At 41.1% G+C, this 19928-nt stretch overlaps 2 protein-coding genes across 2 annotated transcripts; both read right to left on the reverse strand.

Annotated features, from left to right (window-relative positions):
- Positions 1-566: 566 nt before the first annotated feature.
- On the reverse strand, positions 567-2943 carry LOC101171968 (odorant receptor 131-2-like). The gene has a single exon (XM_004085090.4). It carries the CDS (start codon positions 2429-2431, stop codon positions 1496-1498), a length of 936 nt encoding a protein of 311 aa, XP_004085138.2. The 5' UTR covers positions 2432-2943; the 3' UTR covers positions 567-1495.
- A 12592-nt stretch (positions 2944-15535) lies between these two features.
- LOC101162310 (odorant receptor 131-2-like) lies at positions 15536-17900 on the reverse strand. The gene has a single exon (XM_004076755.4). It carries the CDS (start codon positions 17220-17222, stop codon positions 16287-16289), a length of 936 nt encoding a protein of 311 aa, XP_004076803.1. The 5' UTR covers positions 17223-17900; the 3' UTR covers positions 15536-16286.
- Positions 17901-19928: the final 2028 nt, after the last annotated feature.

The following is a 19928-nucleotide window of genomic DNA, read 5'->3' on the forward strand; positions in this document are numbered from 1 at the left end:
TGACTGAAATGTGTGTATTGTAGCTGTTTTACTGTTTTTTGCTGCGTTATTTTGTCCTATGTTGAATTCTTTTTTCACCATGAGTGAGAAGGAAGTAGAGGATGATGAGTTTATTTAGCACCCCAAGTGCAAATTGATGTTACGTGAATTGAAGTTAAAGTCAGAGTCCTGATAGCTGAACATGTGACATGTATTGCAATTTCACACTTTATCTTTCACTTTAATGTTCTAAAAATGAGATATATCTGTAGGGTCAAACTTAGACATATGAGAGTTCAAGAAGTACAATAAATTAAGATGGAAAAACATTTAATTGAATTGAAGTCATTTGACATTTAATTATATAAATATGTAAATTTGAGTTATATGAACAATAATTGAGTTGGATAGACGTAAGAAATTAGGTTGAATAAATTTAATTCAATTAATTCATTTTAGCTGGATAAGTTATATATATATATATATATATATATATATATATATATATATATATGCGTCACAATGAAAATGGAAATGAGATAGAAATTCGTGCGTTTACTTTGTTATTTTTCTCCAAGCAGAATCTCATTCTTTTGATGATGCAGTCGTATTACCTTTTTGATGGGCATATAATCTTCATACGCCATCATTTAAATCTCAGACTCTGTCACACTGAAATATAGCGCTCTCTTTTGTTCTACACGCGTTTCCATGGTGACTCAAGATATCGGCGATCCATTGAAAATATCTTTATGTACTTGCCGTGCACGTGCACTAACCCAGGGTTACCAATTAATTACACTAACTCATATCCGGTCTTTTGGAACCGACATACCCAGAGTAAGCAAGTTCAGGCAGATTTCAGCCAGAGTTCAGGATTAAAGTCAGGCTAGTTTAAGCATGGTTTCTGGAATACCCCCCTGCACTTTTGTACTATTCGGGGGGAAACAAAAAGGGTGACAGACCAGACCAGAACAGAGCAGATGAACCTGACACTGACAATTTGAAAACCAGTCACTTAAATGTACTGATGGTAATTCACTAAATGAAGGCAGCTGTAGATGATCAACATGAACCTGGAGTAACTGATAGGGGAACAACTCAAAGCATTACCAAAAACAAGAACACTCTGAAAAACCAAACCGAAGTACAGAATCATGACATGAATGCGTTTTTAACAAGTACGAAATTATTCATACAGCAAAATATCTCATTCAGTCCAATTGAGTGTGCTGGGGTGGGGTTTAGACTTGGATTACTTATTAATTTGTCAGATATGATAACAACTTATACAGTTATGATAAATGATGTACTCACATTTTTAAAAAACACACTAAACTCTCTCAAAAGTTCTCCACTTTCTGAATGTTTTACATTGTCTTACACAATACGGTGGTCGTTTTTTTTTCTTTATGGGAAAAAAAATTAAATAGTGGCCATTTTCTTAACTCTGCCTAAATTCACTGCTTTTTTTAAATTTTTTTTTATTTTTTTTACTTAAGTGTTATTGCCTCCCTCAGCCTCTGATCCTAACTTTTAGACGGCAGCACAGATGGTCCAAAAGAAGAGATCTGATGGTTTGATCTCTTAGACCGTAGATCAGAGAGGTCATACATCTGGGAAATATTATGAACGTGACATAAAAAATATTCTGAATCCACAGAAATGCCATTCTTGTTAAAACTTTAGAAAGGGCAATGACCAGTGGGTTGTAAATGGTGGAAGACAGACTGAGTCCCAGCTGAACCAGATGCAGTAGCAGAGTGTGTCGAGCCTTACGAGCTAAAGCTTTGTCTGTGGAGGCTGACCTGGCAGCTACTATAACCCCCACGTAGGAGGAAGTGACGGCCACACCTGCAGATACAAACACCACACAAGTGTACGCTCTGTCGTATTCTGCTGTCAAAGCCCCAAGAACTAAAGCAATGTTAGAACAGAGATCATAAACTTCCATCTTTTCAAAAGGAAACTTCAAAAACATCAGAACTCGAGTCAGACTGTTGAGTGAACTGACGGCCCAGACTGCAATAACTGCAGCTACTGTGTTTCTGACCGTGATGACGGAAGCGTGCCTCAGTGGGTAACACACAGCCACGTACCGCTCCAAAGGCATCAACACCAGAGTGAGAGGAGAAATCCCAGTGGCTAGATTAACAATCATGTTGAGTGCAATACACAGAGAATATGCAACTTTAACTCTACAAACAGTCAGCAAAAGATGAAGCTGACTCTGTGCCAGCTGAAGAGTGTCTGCAAGAAGGAGATTAAAGAGGAGAATAAAGCGGCAGGTTTCCCGAAACACCGGTTTACTCCTCAACGTGAACAACATGATGCCATTTATGACAAGAAAAACACAGGAGGGAACAGTAGAAATAATGGAAAAGATCAACGTACTCCCAAAGTTCTGGTAAAGTGATTCACTTGTGATGTTACCCTGAGAGATGTTTGCCATGGAAGACAATAATCAAAACTGAGCACACAATGAAGAATCAATAAAGAAAAATAGGACAGTCTTTAAAGAAGAACTTCCTGCTTGAGGAGAAAATCCCCAAATCATGTTGAGATGTCAACCGGTACTTGTTGCGATGAGGGCAGATCTGCTCTGCAGGGTTTGCTTAGGCTGGTGTGTCATTTATGAGCTCTGCCCTCACATGCATCAGATGATAAACAAGTGATGTCATAAGCATTGCAAAAACAAAAAACTGTTCATATAGTTTTTCCGTTTTGGACGTGTAAAAGTGTGAAAAGTAATTTTTGGGTTGATTTGCACTTATTGGCCCTTCATTATTAAAATGCGTAATGTAAGAAGTGATTGATGGAAAGTAACCTGTTTTATCAGTTTACATCAAGACCATTTTATTGTCCATTGCCTTCTGAAAAAGTCTTAGCTAATATAAATCTAAAAGAGCCATATGATTATTATTGGTCAATTAGTTGAAAATAAAAATAACATAATTGCAGAAATCCCAGGATATACTTCTAAAATTTACTCAATAAATAGAAGAAAACCTTTATTTAACTTTACTGAATACTACATTTGTTTTGATTATTAAAAAAAGAAAGAAATCTAAAGCAAATTTGAAAGGTAGAAAATGACATTTAAAGAAGAGTGATTTGAATGTTTAATTTGAATAACATAATCTTTGTTGTAGTAGCACAGTAAGGTCACGATTAGTCAGTACAGAAAACTTGGTGAAAATAGTTTCAGTATCTTCAGAGCTATTGAGCACTTTTATTATAATTCATGTCTATATGAAAATGTAAAAATATAGACAATAAAATAAAGATAGACTTTCTCACAAAATATTTATTGTTGCATGAATAAGCTGACGAGTCTTCATTACCTGCTATATAACTTTAACAGAACTTTAGCAAACTGATTTTTTTCTTTTTTTAATAGCAATAATAATAATAATAAAGGTCCCCATTCATATTTATCTTTCATGATTTTAAAGTATGAGCCCTCGCAGATCCTGATGTCCTCTGATACAAGCCTTTTGGTAATCCCAATATTTGGTAAATGTCATGATCAAATCAAATCAAATCAAACTTTATTTATAAAGCACTTTTCATATAAAAATATAACACAAAGTGCTTTACATTAAAACAACAAAATATAAAAACAAGCAAGCATTAATAAATAAATAAATAAATAAATAAATAAATAATAGGGCACATCGCCCCCCACGCCTTTCACACCTCCCACTCTCTAACTGATGAGAAATGACAATGAAAAATAGGCTGTAAAACATATGCTGAGCACAAAAACATGATGCGGGAAACGCTAGTAATTGGAACCTCCCCCCCCTGTGAACAGCCGCATAGACAGCCAAATGCAACATCACAGGCGGGGACCACTCCACCACAGCTAAGCAGTGAAGCAGGTCCCCACCCAGAGCCGCAATGGCTGAACAGCAGCCGACCCAGAGGGAGAGGTTCCAGCTGAGGAAGCACCGGAAATAAAAATGAATAAAAATGAGAATCAAAAAGTAAACATATTGATAAAAACAATAAAACATTGAAATAAGGTAAATTAAAATAACACGTTAAAAATCAGGTTCAAGTTCATAAAACAAGATAAAATGGATAAAGAAATAAAATAAAAAATAGAAAATACATATAGATAAATAACTGAATAAATAAATAAAAGTAGTAAAATAAATAAATAAAAAATAAAAATTAGCTAAAAGCCAGGTTAAAAAGATGGGTCTTGAGCCTTTTCTTAAAAGTATCAATGCTCTCTGCGGCTCTCAAGCTCTCTGGCAAACTGTTCCATAAGCGGGGACCATAGTGCTGAAATGCAGCTTCTCCATAGGTTTTAGTTTTTACAGTTGGAATGGTCAACAGACCAGTGCCAGAGGATCTCAGGGTCCGCGAGGGTTCATATCTTACTAACAGATCTGATAAATAAGAAGGCGCAAGACCGTTAAGACATTTAAAAACTGTTAAAAGTATCTTAAAATCAATCCTGAAGCATATGGGGAGCCAATGCAGGGATTTTAAAATTGGGATGATGTGAGCCCGCCTCCTGGTCTTTGTAAGAACTCGTGCAGCAGAGTTCTGGAGAAGCTGAAGGTTCCTAATATTTGTTTTTGGAAGACCAGCAAGCAGGGCGTTCCAGTAATCAATTTTACGATCCGGGTGAGCACGGAAGAAATCGTCAAGGAGGGAACCCTCCCAATCCACCAGGTACTGAAAACCCTGACCCCGACGCCGGACGTCCAACACCGTCAACAGCGCCGTCGATGATACGGGCGGGTGGAGTGAAAGCGGACGGCGAGCAACGAGGGCTCTCCTGTACAAGCTTAATCTGGGATATATGAAATGATGGGTGAACCTTGAGAGCCGCCGGGAGCCGTAAGCGGACACAGGTGGGATTGACGATGCGTTCAATGGTGTAGGGTCAATGAAGCGGGGAGCCAGTTTGCGGGATGAGGCCTGAATGGGTATATTGCGTGATGAAAGCCAAACTTTCTGACCTGGTTGGTACGAAGGTCCCACCACCCTGTGACGGTTCGCGATGCGGCAGTAACTCTCCCTGGTGCGCAGGAGGGCTTCTTTGGTCTGAAGCCAGATGTCCCGGCATCGCTGGAGGTGATGTTGAACTGCTATGTCGAGCTCCTGTGAGGGGAACAGAGGCGGTGAGTACCCAAGTGAGGCTTCAAACGGGGATACCCCTGTGCCCGATGACGGGTGGTTGTTGTCGGCGAATTCAATCCAGAATAGGAGGTTGGACCAATCGGCGGGATTCTGAGCGGCTAGGCAAAGAAGAGCGGCCTCAAGCTCCTGGTTGGCCCTCTCCGCCTGCCCATTAGATTGGGGATGATAGCCAGATGTCAGGCTGAACGTGGCCCCTAACGCCGAGCAGAAGGCCTTCCACACATGCGAGACGAATTGGGGTCCACGGTCTGAGACAATGTCCATAGGGATACCGTGATGTCGGAACACATTCTGGACCAGGATCTCCGCTAGTTCGGTGGCTGTGGGCAGCTGGGTGAGAGGTATGAACTGGGCGGCCTTAGAGAAACGGTCAATAACAGTCAGAATGACGGTGTTACCCTGAGAGGGTGGCAGTCCGGTGACGAAATCCATGGCGATGTGAAACCAAGGGCATCCGGGTATAGGAAGAGGCTGTAGTAGACTGGCCGGTGGAGTTTTGGAGGTCTTTGAGCAGGCGCAGATTGTGCAGGCTGCGATGTACTCCCTGACATCTTTCTCCATGGACGGCCAGTAAAAGCGCCGTCGTAGGAGGTTCAGGGTTCTATGAACACCAGCATGACAGGCTATTTGGGAGGCGTGATCCCAGGAGATTGCTTCTGAACGAAGAGACGTTGGGGACATAAAAAGTGTTAGGAGGTGCTGGGGGATGATCAGGCTCCTCACCTTGTGCCTGTAGTACTCTAGACTCGATGTCCCAAGTGAGACTCCCCAGGATGCAGGTGGATGGTATGATGGTGGAGGAGACTGAGTCATCACTGGAGCTGTACTTCAGAGAAAGGGCGTCTGGCTTGATATTACGGCTTCCAGGTCTGTAGGTTATTGTAAAGTTAAATCTGTCAAAAAACAAACACCAACGGGCTTGTCGTGAATTGAGTCTCTTTGCCGACCGCAAATAAGCCAAGTTCTTGTGGTACGTCCACACGATGAAGGAATGTTGAGCCCCCTCCAGCCAGTGACGCCACACTTCTAATGCTAGTTTGATGGCCAGCAACTCTCCATTTCCCACGTCATAATTCCGTTCTGTTGAAGTTAACTTACGGGAAAAGAAAGCGCATGGTTTCAACTTGCCAAAGGACTCCTCTCGTTGAGAAAGGACTGCCCCAACTCCAGTATCAGATGCGTCAACCTCAACCACAAATTGCCTGGAGGGATCAGGTTGGATGAGTATGGGTGCGGAAATGAATAGTTTCTTAAGTTTGTCGAATGCCGCCTGAGCTTCGGGTCCCCAGGTGAAAGGCCTCTTGATGGAGGTGAGTTGTGTGAGGGATGAAGCTATGGTGCTATAGTTTCGAATAAAACGTCAGTAAAAGTTGGCGAATCCTAAGAACTATTGTAGTCCTTTTCTATTTTCAGGCGGTTCCCAGTTTGAGACGGCCTCGATTTTAGCAGGATCAGGTTTAATATTATCGGCTTCAAAAATGTACCCCAAAAACGAGATAGAGGAGACGTGAAATTCGCATTTCTCAGCTTTTATGTAGAGCTGATTTTCGAGCAGACGCTCTAAGACTTGTCGTACGCGAATGGTATGTTGGGAGAGGTCAGACGAGTAAATAAGAATGTCGTCAAGGTAGACAAAAGCAAAACGGTTGAGAAAATCACGGAGTGTGTCGTTAACCAGACGCTGGAAGACTGCGGGGGCGTTGGTGAGGCCAAAAGGCATAACAAGATATTCAAAATGCACTAACGGAGTGTTAAAAGCAGTCTTCCACTCGTCACCCTCCTTAATGCGAACCTAATGGTAAGTATTGCGGAGATCAAGTTTTGTGAAAACCCGAGCTTCCTGTACGGTGTCAAAGGCAGAACTGATTAGGGGAAGAAAGTATTTGACTTTTACCGTGATCTGGTTTAACTCGCGGTAGCCAATGCAAGGACGCAGGGACTTATCCTTCTTCTCTATGAAAAGAAGAATCTTGCCGCCACCGGAGAAGACGAGGGTCGAATAAGGCCAGAAGAAAGAGCCTCCTGTATGTATTTTTCCATTGCCTGCTTTTCAGGACCTGACAAATTAAGTCTGCTCTTATGGAGAGGTGCGCCGTTAATTAAATTGATTGCGCAATCATAGGGTCTATGTTGGGGGAGTGAACTGGCCTTGGATTTACTGAACACTGACTTGAGGTTGTGGTAGCATTGCGGGACGCGAGAGAGGTCAATTTCTACAGAATCATGATTAATGCTGGATCTAATAAGGGGTTCCGCGGATCTAAGACAATTAGCCATACAGAAACGGCTCCAGGTCATGATGTTGCCATCAACCCAGTCAAACTGAGGATTATGGGTGCAAAGCCAGGAAAACCCCAAGACAAAAGGCGTTTGATGGGTCTTAGTGATAAAAAACTATAGGTGATCCCTATGATTACCGGAGGTGATGAGCTGGATCAGTTTGGTGCGGTGGGTAATCCGGGACAGGGGTTGACCCCCTAATCCAGCAGCCTCAACAGGGTGTTCCAGTCTTTCTGTAGGGAGATTCAATTTGGAGACCAAGCTACAGTCAATGAAGCTTTGTTCATTGCCAGAGTCTACAAGGGCCTCGAAGTCATAACAACCATCCTTAGTGCAGAGCTTGACAGGGACAAACAAAAAATTCTTCTCAGAAGGAGAAGTGGATGTACCCACCCGCGGCCTGCCTTCTAGCGGGGGGTCTTGGCTTTTAAACGGAGCTGACATTGACTTACAATGTGCCCCGGAAGTCCGCAGTAGAAACAAGCTACCTCATTTCTTTGTCTCTGGCGTTTTTCTGGTGAGAGTTTTGAATGGCCTATTTGCATAGGTTCAACAAGGTCTTTTTGGGGATTTTATGATCTGGTAATTGAGAATATTCTGGGAGAGTCGTGTGAGTGTCGATGTCATGCGGTACCTTGCGTTCCTGTCGGGTGTGTTCCCTCTGACGATCCCGGATACGAATGTCAGAGCGCAAAGCTGCAGAGACAAGTTCTTCGAAACTATGAGTTTCGGGTTTCGAATATAAATGATACTTGATCGAATCATTTAGGGATAGGTAGAAAATTCCCTTCAGGGCGATGTCTGGCCAGCCAGCCTCTGCTGCCAGTATACGAAAATCGATCAGGTGATCACTTACGGAACGGTTGCTTTGTTTGAGTAATTGTCGTGAAGCCTCCTCCTCCTTCCGGGGTTGGTCGAACACCAGGCGGAATTCTCTGATGAACTGCTCATAACAAACATGGTATATGGGATTAGCTGCTAAGAAAGCCTGAGCCCATTGTAAAGCCTTGTTTCTGAATGAATTTACTATCAAAGTTATTTTGCTGTGGTCGGCTTGATAATAACGAGGTGCCTGCTGAAAAATTAATTGGCGTTGGAGAAGGAAACCACCACATGCTTCAACGTCACCATGGAACGTTTCTGGTTGGAGGCGGACGTTTTCGGGAGCCGGACCGGAAGCGGAAGCTTTGTAGCTACCGGGAGTGGGAACGGATGCGGAAACGGCGGCTTGCGGTGTTGACGGCGGCAGCCTTCAGGAATCTGGGGAGACGTGGCGTGGCTGGAGCGGAGCGTAGCTTGAGGCTAGGAAGACGGTAACCGTGGGGTGACAAGGGCGGACCGTGGCTAGATGCGAGGATGACACGAGCGGATCTTGAAGAAGATCTTCCAGGTGGACACTCGTGGTGAAGGAAACCTGGGAGAGGATCAAAGGCAAGGTAAGAAACTAATCGAACCGTGAATAGCTAGAATAACAAGGTGACCAGGCAAGCACCGAGGTAGGTAACGGACTGGCGATGAATGCTGGGCTGGATCTCCTTATGAAGGCGGTGAGGTAGATGAGCTGAGTTGGTTCCAATCAGCTGGTTCCAATCTTCAGGTGAAGAGCGAGAGGAGGGGGAGGAGAGCTGACAGAGGCACCGTGACAGTAAAGTTAGAACTAAAACATGTGGCAAGGCCTCATTCAGTAATTATGGACCTCTCGCCTATGGAACATCTTCCCAGAGAGCCTCAGAGCCGCAGAGACTGTTCACGTTTTTAACCCTTGTGCAATCTTAGATGACCCCACCCTTATGTAGCCCCGAGAAGAAAAAAGAGGAGGATTAAATAAATTAATCCCAAAAATGATCAATATTAGTATTAATATTGATATTACAGAGTTACTAAATGGAATATGTTTGAATAGGTCAGGGTGATGACACAGATTTAACCAAGAAATGGGTTGATTGTAAATAACAATGTTATTGTTGTTTATTGAATTATTTCGGATTATACAACCTCAACAGAATCCGGTTACAGGACTATATTTTATTGTGAAGAAATGCGGAGTGTTCTGTGGAGTGTTCTTTGGTTTTGATTGGACTAAGCTGATTGGCTTAGTCCAATCAATTGGACTGAGAAAAGAATCAAAGAGAAAAGAGGGGAAAAAAAAGAAGTTTCTGGACGTGGAAGCACGCTGGAAGGTGAAGAAGAAGACGGGAAAAAGGAAACTATCTGCTGAGAAAGTCTGGAGGAAAACTTGAGAGTGGTTCCCCATGTTTTTTTTGGCTCCTTAGAGGCTGATCCTAACTTTTACAAGGCAGCTCAGATGGTATAACAGAACAGGTCTGACAGGTCGAGTCAGATTATTGAGTGAACTGACGGCCCAGACTGCAATAACTGCAGCTGTTGTGTTTCTGACCGTGATGATGGAAGCGTGCCTCAATGGGTAACACTTAAAAATGTGCATTGAAAAAAATAGAGTGATAAAAAGTAACTTATTTTACATTCATTTTACATTAATTACATGTCTTTAGCAATCTGCTGGAGAAGTCTAAGCAAATAAAGGGAGTTTAAAATTCTTTACTAAATAGGCCATACAAATCCTGGTCAGTAAGTCTACTAGAATATAAAGAACCTGCAAAAATGACAGGAGATACTTTTTTAAATAAGAACTCAGAAAACTATTTTTGTAATTCAAAGTATAGAAACTTCAATTTTTTATGAATTAGTCATGTTTTAATTAGCAGTGGTACACCGGGAAAGTAAGAGGGTGTGAAAGTTGCACCAGCTCTGTTCATAAATAGTCACCGCTATACTGCGAGGATCTTTTTTTGTACTGTTTGTGCACTTTCGGTTGGGCTTTATACATTTTAAGCCAATACAATTTCCTTAAGAGGGGACCATATTAAATAAAGACCCTTACAGGTAAGTTTATCGGCTTGTTTGATATTCCAGTGAATGTACAGAGTCCCAGGTCTCTGTGGATGATCATTGCACCAGATGGTATAGAGACAGATGGAGGCAGCCAGGCTATAGAGGAACCCACTAGAACACCAGTTCAATTCAGCTTAATTTTATTTATACAGCCCATTATCATAACTCAGTTGCCTCAACGGGCTGCGCGTCGGTAAATGTACCACTGCCCAGGCTATTTCTCTGAAATACCGGATCCCTCACAAAAAAACATGAATTATGTTTACAAACCGCAACAAAAACTGTGTCAAAAACAATGTTGAGAGTAATGGCGTTTAAGTACAACTGTGTTACTAGCGGCGTTAAAAGTTAAACAACAGACTCATCTAACTAATTACTTTAATCCCCCCAGCAACGCCGATATAGTTACTTGGTATAAATCATAGCGCGTTACTTTCCAGTTCATAGATGCTATTGAAGCGGTCGCAAGCATTCCTGTTTTCCCCAGAGGGCTTCACAGCAAAGCTGACTTCTGTGTCCGGTGGGGTGAGTGTGTTTGTGTGTACATGTGTGTATGTGGGTGGGTTGGCTAGTGCCATTCGAGATCATGATCTGATTGTGCCTCTAGTTTTGGTAGCGATCTGAATCCCACAGGATCCATCCATAATGTGGGTGTTTGATGGAGAGTTACGGTCAGCGAGTCTCTGGAGACAGTTTGGCTGAATTGTTGTGGTTTTTGGCATACTCTCTGTTGCTGTGTTATTTAGGAGCCGGACGTGACTTTTGGCCATCATTCTGTGCTGGCTTTGTTGGGGTGGATCTCTGTCTTGTTTCTTTCTGTTAAGGCTGTATTCATTCGTTAGTTTAACCTGCATTTTTTTTAACTTGTCCTGTCCAACAGCTGGGCAAACAGATGAGAGCTGAAGGCCTCTTGTGTTCGACATATTTTACTTTAACAACAGGGCTTATGAATCTTCTAACAAACCAAAAGTTTGTCTGAATAAACCCCTTTTGTAATCGAGGCCAAACTTTATTCATTTTAATCATGTTTGAAAATCTTTTGTGTTGGACCGGACGGAAAAGGAAAGAAGGGAAGAAGAGAGAGGGATGTTAGAGAGGGGGGGATTAGAAGGTGATCATAGGAGGGGGGGGATTAAAACCATGAAGCAGCATAAAGCAACAAAATACTGGATGTTTATCATTACGGTAAGGTTCAGATGTAATACAAATCTCAAAGGGCGGGGCCTGTCCACACATACACTCAAATGTTATAAACACACCTGCTAGCTGCAAAAATGTCCACATGTCAACATGTACACAATACAGATAGTGATCACACATGCATACTTATGCCTTCAAATCAAATAGTGTGAAATATTTCATTCAATCATGGAAACTATTAGTGCAAAGGTGAGCTAACACCTGTGCTCATTTGAGTATTTATGTTCTTCTAAAATGGATGGTGGAATGTGAAAAGAAGGAGGGAGAGTGCCCAGCCAGAGACAGAGAAACCTGCATTTTGGATTGGTCTGTCGTTGGACCTGTCTCATTTGTGGACAATTTACTTATGATTGGTCTCTTTGTTCAGCGTCTGTGGCTCCTTTTTCATTTTATTTTGCATTGTCCGGGAACAGCGATCCTCGTGTCATCACGACTGCATGATCAGATGTCTGGTTCTGCTCCACCCTTCCTCCCTTTGGGCCTGCTGATTTGTGGACAGCCACCCCGCTCTATATTCCCCAGGGAGTCCAGCCCTAGCCTTCAGGGAACTAACATCAGCCCCATTATGTATATGTCAGTTTTGTACGTGGCCCTGTCTTCTCAACCTAAAAGATATTTTGTTAATTTCTCTCTCTGGTTGATTGGGGATTTCTTTTTTTTAACTATGATTTGTTTATACATTTTTCAAAATAAGAAATGATGGGTGCCGGTGCGTCCACTGTCTCCTGGATCACTGACTACCTGACAGACAGGCCACAGTTTGTCCGACTGGGCGGCGTCCTGTCTGACGTTGTGCTGAGTGCTGTGGGAGCCCCACAGGGCACTGTGCTCTCTCCATTTCTGTTCACCTTGTACACCTCAGATTTTCAGCACAACTCAGAGTCATGTCACTTACAGAAATTCTCTGATGACTCTGTGGTTGTGGGGTGTATAAGCGGTGGACGGGAGGAAGAGTACAGGAGGCTGGTGGACGGATTTGTGGAGTGGGCCGGAGAGAATCACCTGCTGCTCAACGTGGACAAGACCAGGGAGATGGTGATTGACTTCCGGAGGAAAGGGACAGTCTTACAACCGCTCTGCATCCTGGGCAAGGATGTGGAAGTGGTGGAGGAGTACAAATACCTGGGTGTGACTATCGACAGCAGACTGAGCTGGAGGAGCCACAGCACTGCTGTGTACAAGAAGGCCTGCAGCAGACTCTACTTCCTAAGGAAGCTGAGGTCTTTCAATGTGTGCAGCAAGATGCTGGGGATCTTCTACCAGTCTGTGGTAGCCAGCACCTTGTTCTCCTCCGTGGTCTGCTGGGGCATAGCAGTCAGTGACGCCAACAGACTGAACAAGCTGATCAGGAAGGCGGGTTCAGACAGCTCCGCTCCAAAACTGCCCGGTACCAGAAATCCTTCATACCCAATGCAATAACCCTGTACAATAACTTACAATGCAAAAGATAAACTTTGCACATTTTTTGTCTATTTATTTAGTTTTTTTCTATTTTGCACATTTCTGTTGCACATCTTTTTACCTGCACTGTTCTGTAAATAGCTTTTTAAATTATACTACCTTGTTGTTTGTATTTATGCTACATTTTCTTTGTTCTTGTTTTTTTTTAATACATAGACACAATGAACCTCATTGAATCAGGTTACTTCTCTCTTACCATTGGTACATATAAAAATTTTGGTGTTAATATTACGGCAGGTTCCCTATTTCACTGTCGATTCTTGTTGGAATCTGTGCTTCTGATGGTTTTATGGTGCGATGAATACACAATGGAATCTTCTCTTTAAACTCACTACACCTCAGAATTAAAAAAAAAAGCTCTTTTATTCCCTTTATCTTGAGCATTCTAAACTGATCAGTTCTAAATTATTTATATATTCATTGCAAAGACTAAAACTGCTTTGTCTTTATCTATGCATCACTTCCTGAGCCTGCGACCCATACTCCCCGGTCAGCAGTTCAGTTTCTGGCAGATGATGTAAAACCCTCGACAAAGTCGGATGGCTTTCAAGTTCCACAGTCTCTGCTTGTCCTGAAGCTTCCCTGCAGATCGTTGCCCCTGCACTCCTGGAGCTGCAACGACGACTGCACTCCACTTACCTACTCTGCACTGAAAGTGATGGGGCGGTAAACCTCCTCTGAGTTTTAATAAGATTTCTTACTTGAATCAACCAATATTTTAGCATCAGAATGGAATACAAATTCTTGGATTATAGATGTTTTAAAACTATATTGCCAGGTAGAAGTCTCAAATTTAGGTGTTCTTAAGCTGTTGGTTTTAAGGTTGGTGTTTGGCGGTTCCATATTTAGTTCCCTACAGCAGCTCCACGTTCAATTTGCTTGGCTATTTTTCTCTTCAATATAGATAGTATGTTCCCTTCGTGGCGCTGTACTCGAACAGGAGCGGCCAAATGGTTAATGGTGCCGGGTCACACATAGCAGTCATACTTGTAAATCTGAATATGGAATGCCTCCAAAACACACTTCATCTGACTTACACACTGATTATACATTTGCAATCTCTTCAACCTTGATGATCTTTGGTGTTATGGGTATTTATTACCCTAAAGTTTTATGGAAATTTTGTTTCATGGAATTTTACGGAGGCTTATGCCAAACTAAAAGAATGTGAAATAAAATAATGGGAATGCTGGGCTAAAGTATGTGAATGCCAATCTAAAGTATGGGAATGCCAAGCTAAAGAATGTGAATGCCAAATTAAAAGATGTAAATGCCAAACTAAAAGAATGTGAAAATAAATATATTTTACTGCATGAGTTGTCTGACTAAAATGGGCGACCTTGGGAGCTTTTCAGGCAGATTACTCTAGCAGTGTTTCACACGGTTACTCCCCTAGGGCGGTTTGAACCTACAACCGTATTACTCTTTTGATGGGTGTATAATCTTCATACACCGTCATTTAAATCTCAGACTCTGTCACGCTGAAGTATAGCGCTCTCTTTTGTTCCCCACGCATTTCCATGGTGACTCAAGATATCGGCAATCCATTGAGAATGTCTTTATGTACATGCCATGCACGCGCATTAACCCATGGTTACCAAGTCAAGCGTAATTACGCTAACTCATATCCGGTCTTTTGGAACCGACATACACTGAGTAAGCAAATTCAGGCGGATTTTAGCCAGAGTTCAGGGTTAAAGTCAGTGTAGTTTAAACGTGCTTTCGGGAATACCCCACTGCACTTTTGTGCTAATCGGGGTGTGTGTGTGTCTTCTTTCATGTCCTCAATTCTCTCCTTCCCGTTCTCATGCTGTTCTCTCCTAGGTCTTCTTTACCGAAGTCATGCAACAACACATTACCGCACCATAGTCGTATGGTCGTGAAAATACGGTATATAGAAAATAAGGTAAGAGGCAAAGAGCCGCGTTCTTATTGGCCCGAGAGCCGCATGCGACTTAAAAGCCTGTGTTCGCCACCCCTGTTCTAGAGCAATTGAAGCTTCATGAAGCATTGGACTGGAGTGAATCAGTTGGATGAAATTCTTCAATGCATCATGAAGCTTCATATGCCCATCACTACTGACTTTTTTAGGAACTGGTGGTAGGACACAAAATGCAGGAGACCGGGTTTGGTGACAGAAGCTTAAACGTTTAATATGATGATGATTGATGATTTTATTTATTTAAGTGTCTTGTAATATGTGCCCAGCCCACACGGGCTTATATTACATGACAAAATACATGAAACATATAGAAACATGCCCGTCACAAAAATTCAATAACCCCCCTAATCAGAGTCTAACAGAATACAAAGTGTCCATTCTTATTGTCCATGCCTTTGAACCAAAATTTGCCAAACAAAAAATTTCATTTTCAGAAGCCAACATAAAATGTTATCTTCAGATAACCAAAACAAATCCGGACATTTCTTTTCTATTACCTCATAAATGCAAATTCTCTGTTTTTTGTATAAAGGACAATAAAACAAAAAAGGAAATTCTTCCTCCACCACTTGCAGTTCACAGACCATGTGTCTTTCCTCCTCAGGAACGCCTTTAAAGCACCCTACTTCCACCTGTAGGGGGAGCACTCCTGCTCCAAGTTGAGCACATAAGGATCTTTGTCCTCTTTTTAAGTTTTACATAACATATGGCTCAGCAGAAAATGTGTCCTTTATTTGCAAATAAGTTCGTAATAAATCAAAATTAGTAAATCAAAACCATGGGGAAAGAAAAAGGGTGACAGACCAGACCAGACCAGAACAAAGCAGATGACCTGACACTGACAATTTGAAAACCAGTCACTTAAATGAACTGATGGTAATTCACTAAATGAAGACAGCTATAGATGATCAACATGAACCTGGAGTAACTGATAGGGGATCAACTCAAAGCATGACCAAAAACAACAACACCGAAACCGAAGTACAGAATCATGACATGAATGCGTTTTTAACAAGTACAAAATTATTCATACAGCAAAATATCTCATTCAGTCCAATTGAGTGTGCTGGGGTGGGGTTTAGACTTGGATTACATATTAATTTGTCAGATATGATAACAACTTATACAGTTATGACAAATGATGTACTCACACATTTTTAAAAAACAGACTAAACTCTCTCAAAAGTTCTCCACTTTCTGAATGTTTTACATTGTCTTACACAATACGGTGGTCGTTTTTTTGTCTTGATCGGAAAAAAAATTAAATAGTTGCCATTTTCTTAACTCTGCCTAAATTCACTGCTTTTTTTTAAACATTTTTTATTTTTTTTACTTAAGTGTTATTGCCTCCTCAGCCTCTGATCCTATCTTTTAGACGGCAGCACAGATGGTCCAAAAGAAGAGATCTGATGGTTTGATCTCTTAGACCGTAGATCAGAGAGGTCATACATCTGGGAAATATTATGAACGTGACATAAAAAATATTCTGAATCCACAGAAATGCCATTCTTGTTAAAACTTTAGACAGGGCAACGACCAGTGGGTTGTAAATGGTGGAAGACAGACTGAGTCCCAGCTGAACCAGATGCAGTAGCAGAGTGTGTCGAGCCTTACGAGCTAAAGCTTTGTCTGTGGAGGCTGACCTGGCAGCTACTATAACCCCCACGTAGGAGGAAGTGACGGCCACACCTGCAGATACAAACACCACACAAGTGTACGCTCTGTCGTATTCTGCTGTCAAAACCCCAAGAACTAAAGCAATGTTAGAACAGAGATCATAAACTTCCATCTTTTCAAAAGGAAACTTCAAAAACATCAGAACTCGAGTCAGACTGTTGAGTGAACTGACGGCCCAGACTGCAATAACTGCAGCTACTGTGTTTCTGACCGTGATGACGGAAGCGTGCCTCAGTGGGTAACACACAGCCACGTACCGCTCCAAAGGCATCAACACCAGAGTGAGAGGAGAAATCCCAGTGGCTAGATTAACAATCATGTTGAGTGCAATACATAGAGAATATGCAACTTTAACTCTACAAACAGACAGCAAAAGATGAAGCTGACTCTGTGCCAGCTGAAGAGTGTCTGCAAGAAGGAGATTATAGAGGAGAATAAAGCGGCAGGTTTCCCGAAACACCGGTTTACTCCTCAACGTGAACAACATGATGCCATTTATGACAAGAAAAACACAGGAAGTAACAGTAGAAATAATGGAAAAGATCAACGTTCTAACAAAGTTCTGGTAAAGTGATTCACTGGTGACTTCACCCTGAGAGATGTTTGCCATGGCAGACAATAATCAAAACTGAGCACACAATGAAGAATCAATAAAGAAAAATAGGACAGTCTTTAAAGAAGAAACTCCTGCTTGAGGAGGAAATCCCAGAATCGTGCAGAGACGTCACCTGTACTTGTTGTGATGAGGGCAGATCTTCTCTGCAGGGTTTGCTTAGGCTGGTGTGTCATTTATGAGCTCTGCCTTCACATGCATCAGATGAAAAACAAGTGATGTCATAAGCATTGCAAAAACAAAAAACTGTTCATACAGTTTTGCCGTTTTGGACGTGTAAAGGTGTAAAAAATAATGTTTGGGTTGATTTTAATGCACGTATTGGCCCTTCATTATTAAAATGCGTAATGTAAGAAGTGATTGATGGAAAGTAACTTGTTTTATCAGTTTACATCAAGACCATTTCATTGTCCATTGCCTTCTGAAAAAGTCTTAGCTAATATAAATCTAAAAGAGCCATATGATTATTATTGGTCAATTAGTTGAAAATAAAAATAACATAATTGCAGAAATCCCAGGATATACTTCTAAAATTTACTCAATAAATAGAAGAAAACCTTTATTTAACTTTACTGAATACTACATTTGTTTTGATTATTAAAAAAAGAATCTAAAAAAAAAAATCTAAAGCAAATTTGAAAGGTAGAAAATTACATTTAAAGAAAAGTGATTTGATTACTTTTAAAAATAAGAATGTCTACGCAAGCTCTCAGTTATTCTGGTCCATTTTTGTTATTAATTTGAATAACATACTCTTTGTTGTAGTAGCACAGTAAGGTCATGATTAGTCAGTACAGAAAATATGGTGAAAATAGCTTCAGTATCTTCAGAGCTATTGAGCAATTCTATTATGATTCATGTCTATATGAAAATGTAAAAATATAGACAATAAAATAAAGATAGACTTTCTCACAAAGTATGTATTGTTTCATGAATAAGCTGACGAGTCTTCATTACCTGCTATATAACTTTAACCGAACTTTAGCGAACTAATATTTATCTTATGCTAATAGCAATAATAATACAGTTTTTCTCAGTCACTTTAGTACAATTCTCAGATCAGAATTGAAGTTTGCAAATACGTGTGTGCATTTCTCAAAACAATTTGTACAAACAGCAAAACACTATGGATTTTTTGCAAAAGCCTGTAACTTGCTCAAAATCTTTAGTTCATCTCTCAAAACTAAGTCTTTATGTCATTGAACATGTCAGTGCCATCAGAATGTCAAGTCCTTGTGTCATTGTCTACGAACAAGACAGTCAAATTACTTAGTCATGTTGTCAATATAACTGTGTACTTTAGAGGGAGGTTCTGATGTAAACAATGGCTAAAGTTTTGATGACAATTATTGTAAAATGTAAGTTATAGCTTTTTTGTTTGATTACAAGAGACTGGACAAGATTCACATTTACACTTTTATTGTTCATATTGTAATTTGTTGACAGACCATGTCATACCAACATAGAAAAAACCCACTGCAAACAGTAACACAAAGGGAAAAAAAGAGGACAATATTCTGTCCAACAGTACAGGCAGTGCAGTAGGAATTGGTGTGGTCTTCCTACACCTCTTGTCATTCCTGTATGTTAGGCCACAAATTCTCATCCACATCACAGCGAATATCCTCTTTTTCAATGCAGCGAAATGTGTTTGTCACATTATGACAACTTGGTCAACCATTTTGCAGGTAATGACTTATACTATGAACTAATGACTAGGTGTTTTGAGGAGTAAGACTATTGCACAGTGAAGTATATAATACATTTTGATCAACATGACATAAACAATTGATAATGTAGCAAAGAGCAGAGAATTGTACATAAACATTTGCATGGATGTACCAAAGCAATTGCAACTCGTTCAAAGAAGAGAGAAACTGCTTATATGATGTGCACAAGTGACATCATGATGTGAAGATTGAACAAATAGTTTTGGGAATTTCATTCTGATCTGAGAATTGTACTAAAGCGACTGAGAAAAACTGTAATAACGAAGGTCCCCATTCATATTTATCTTTTATGATTTTAAAGTATGACCCCTCGCAGATCCTGAGGTCCTCTGATACAAGCCTTTTGGTTATCCCCATATTTTGGTAAAGTTAGATGTAGGGACAGTGAAAATAAGCCACCCCCTTGTTAATTATTTTATAATTGTTTAATTTTAAAACTGTTTCAAGTGTTGTGGGTTCATTACAAATAGTGTAGTACTGTAAATGGCCAGCAGGTGGGACGAGCGCTGTCGAGCAAGGATGACGTCATGCTGGAGCGCGCAGAGCAGCATGAGAGAGACGAAAGAGAAAAGAAAAGAGACCAGAGTAGCGCTGAGAGTTCGTTTTCCTAGAAAAAACCCACCTGTATGAGCTGGCATCCGCTGCTGTCCTGAAAAGGACCCGTAAATAAACGCACAAAATGTTCAGTCATCTGCTGCTCATTTAAAGTGTGCAACACAGAACTAAAACTAAAACAGTTATTATGGATCTCTCGTCTGTGGAAAATCCTCCCAGAGAGCCTCAGAGCTGCAGAGACTGTTCATGTTTTTAAAGGCAGGCTTAAGACAGACCTACAGTATGTCAAGCAAAGAGATTGAACACTGCATATTCAACCTGAGCCTAAGTCTGGAGATGGTCCCAGACCTGTGGAAGGCCTCCTGTGTGGTTCCAGTTCCTAAGATGGCACACTCTAAGGAGCCGAACCACTACAGAC

This window comes from Oryzias latipes, chromosome 14 (assembly GCF_053564925.1).
Source record: "Oryzias latipes strain Hd-rR chromosome 14, Olatipes_Hd-rR_3.1".
NCBI lineage: Eukaryota > Metazoa > Chordata > Actinopteri > Beloniformes > Adrianichthyidae > Oryzias > Oryzias latipes.

Bases quoted from the DNA above. Each gene is read 5' to 3' on its own strand.
- LOC101171968 (XM_004085090.4), bottom strand. From the start codon at position 2,431: ATGGCAAACATCTCTCAGGGTAACATCACAAGTGAATCACTTTACCAG.
- LOC101162310 (XM_004076755.4), bottom strand. From the start codon at position 17,222: ATGGCAAACATCTCTCAGGGTGAAGTCACCAGTGAATCACTTTACCAG.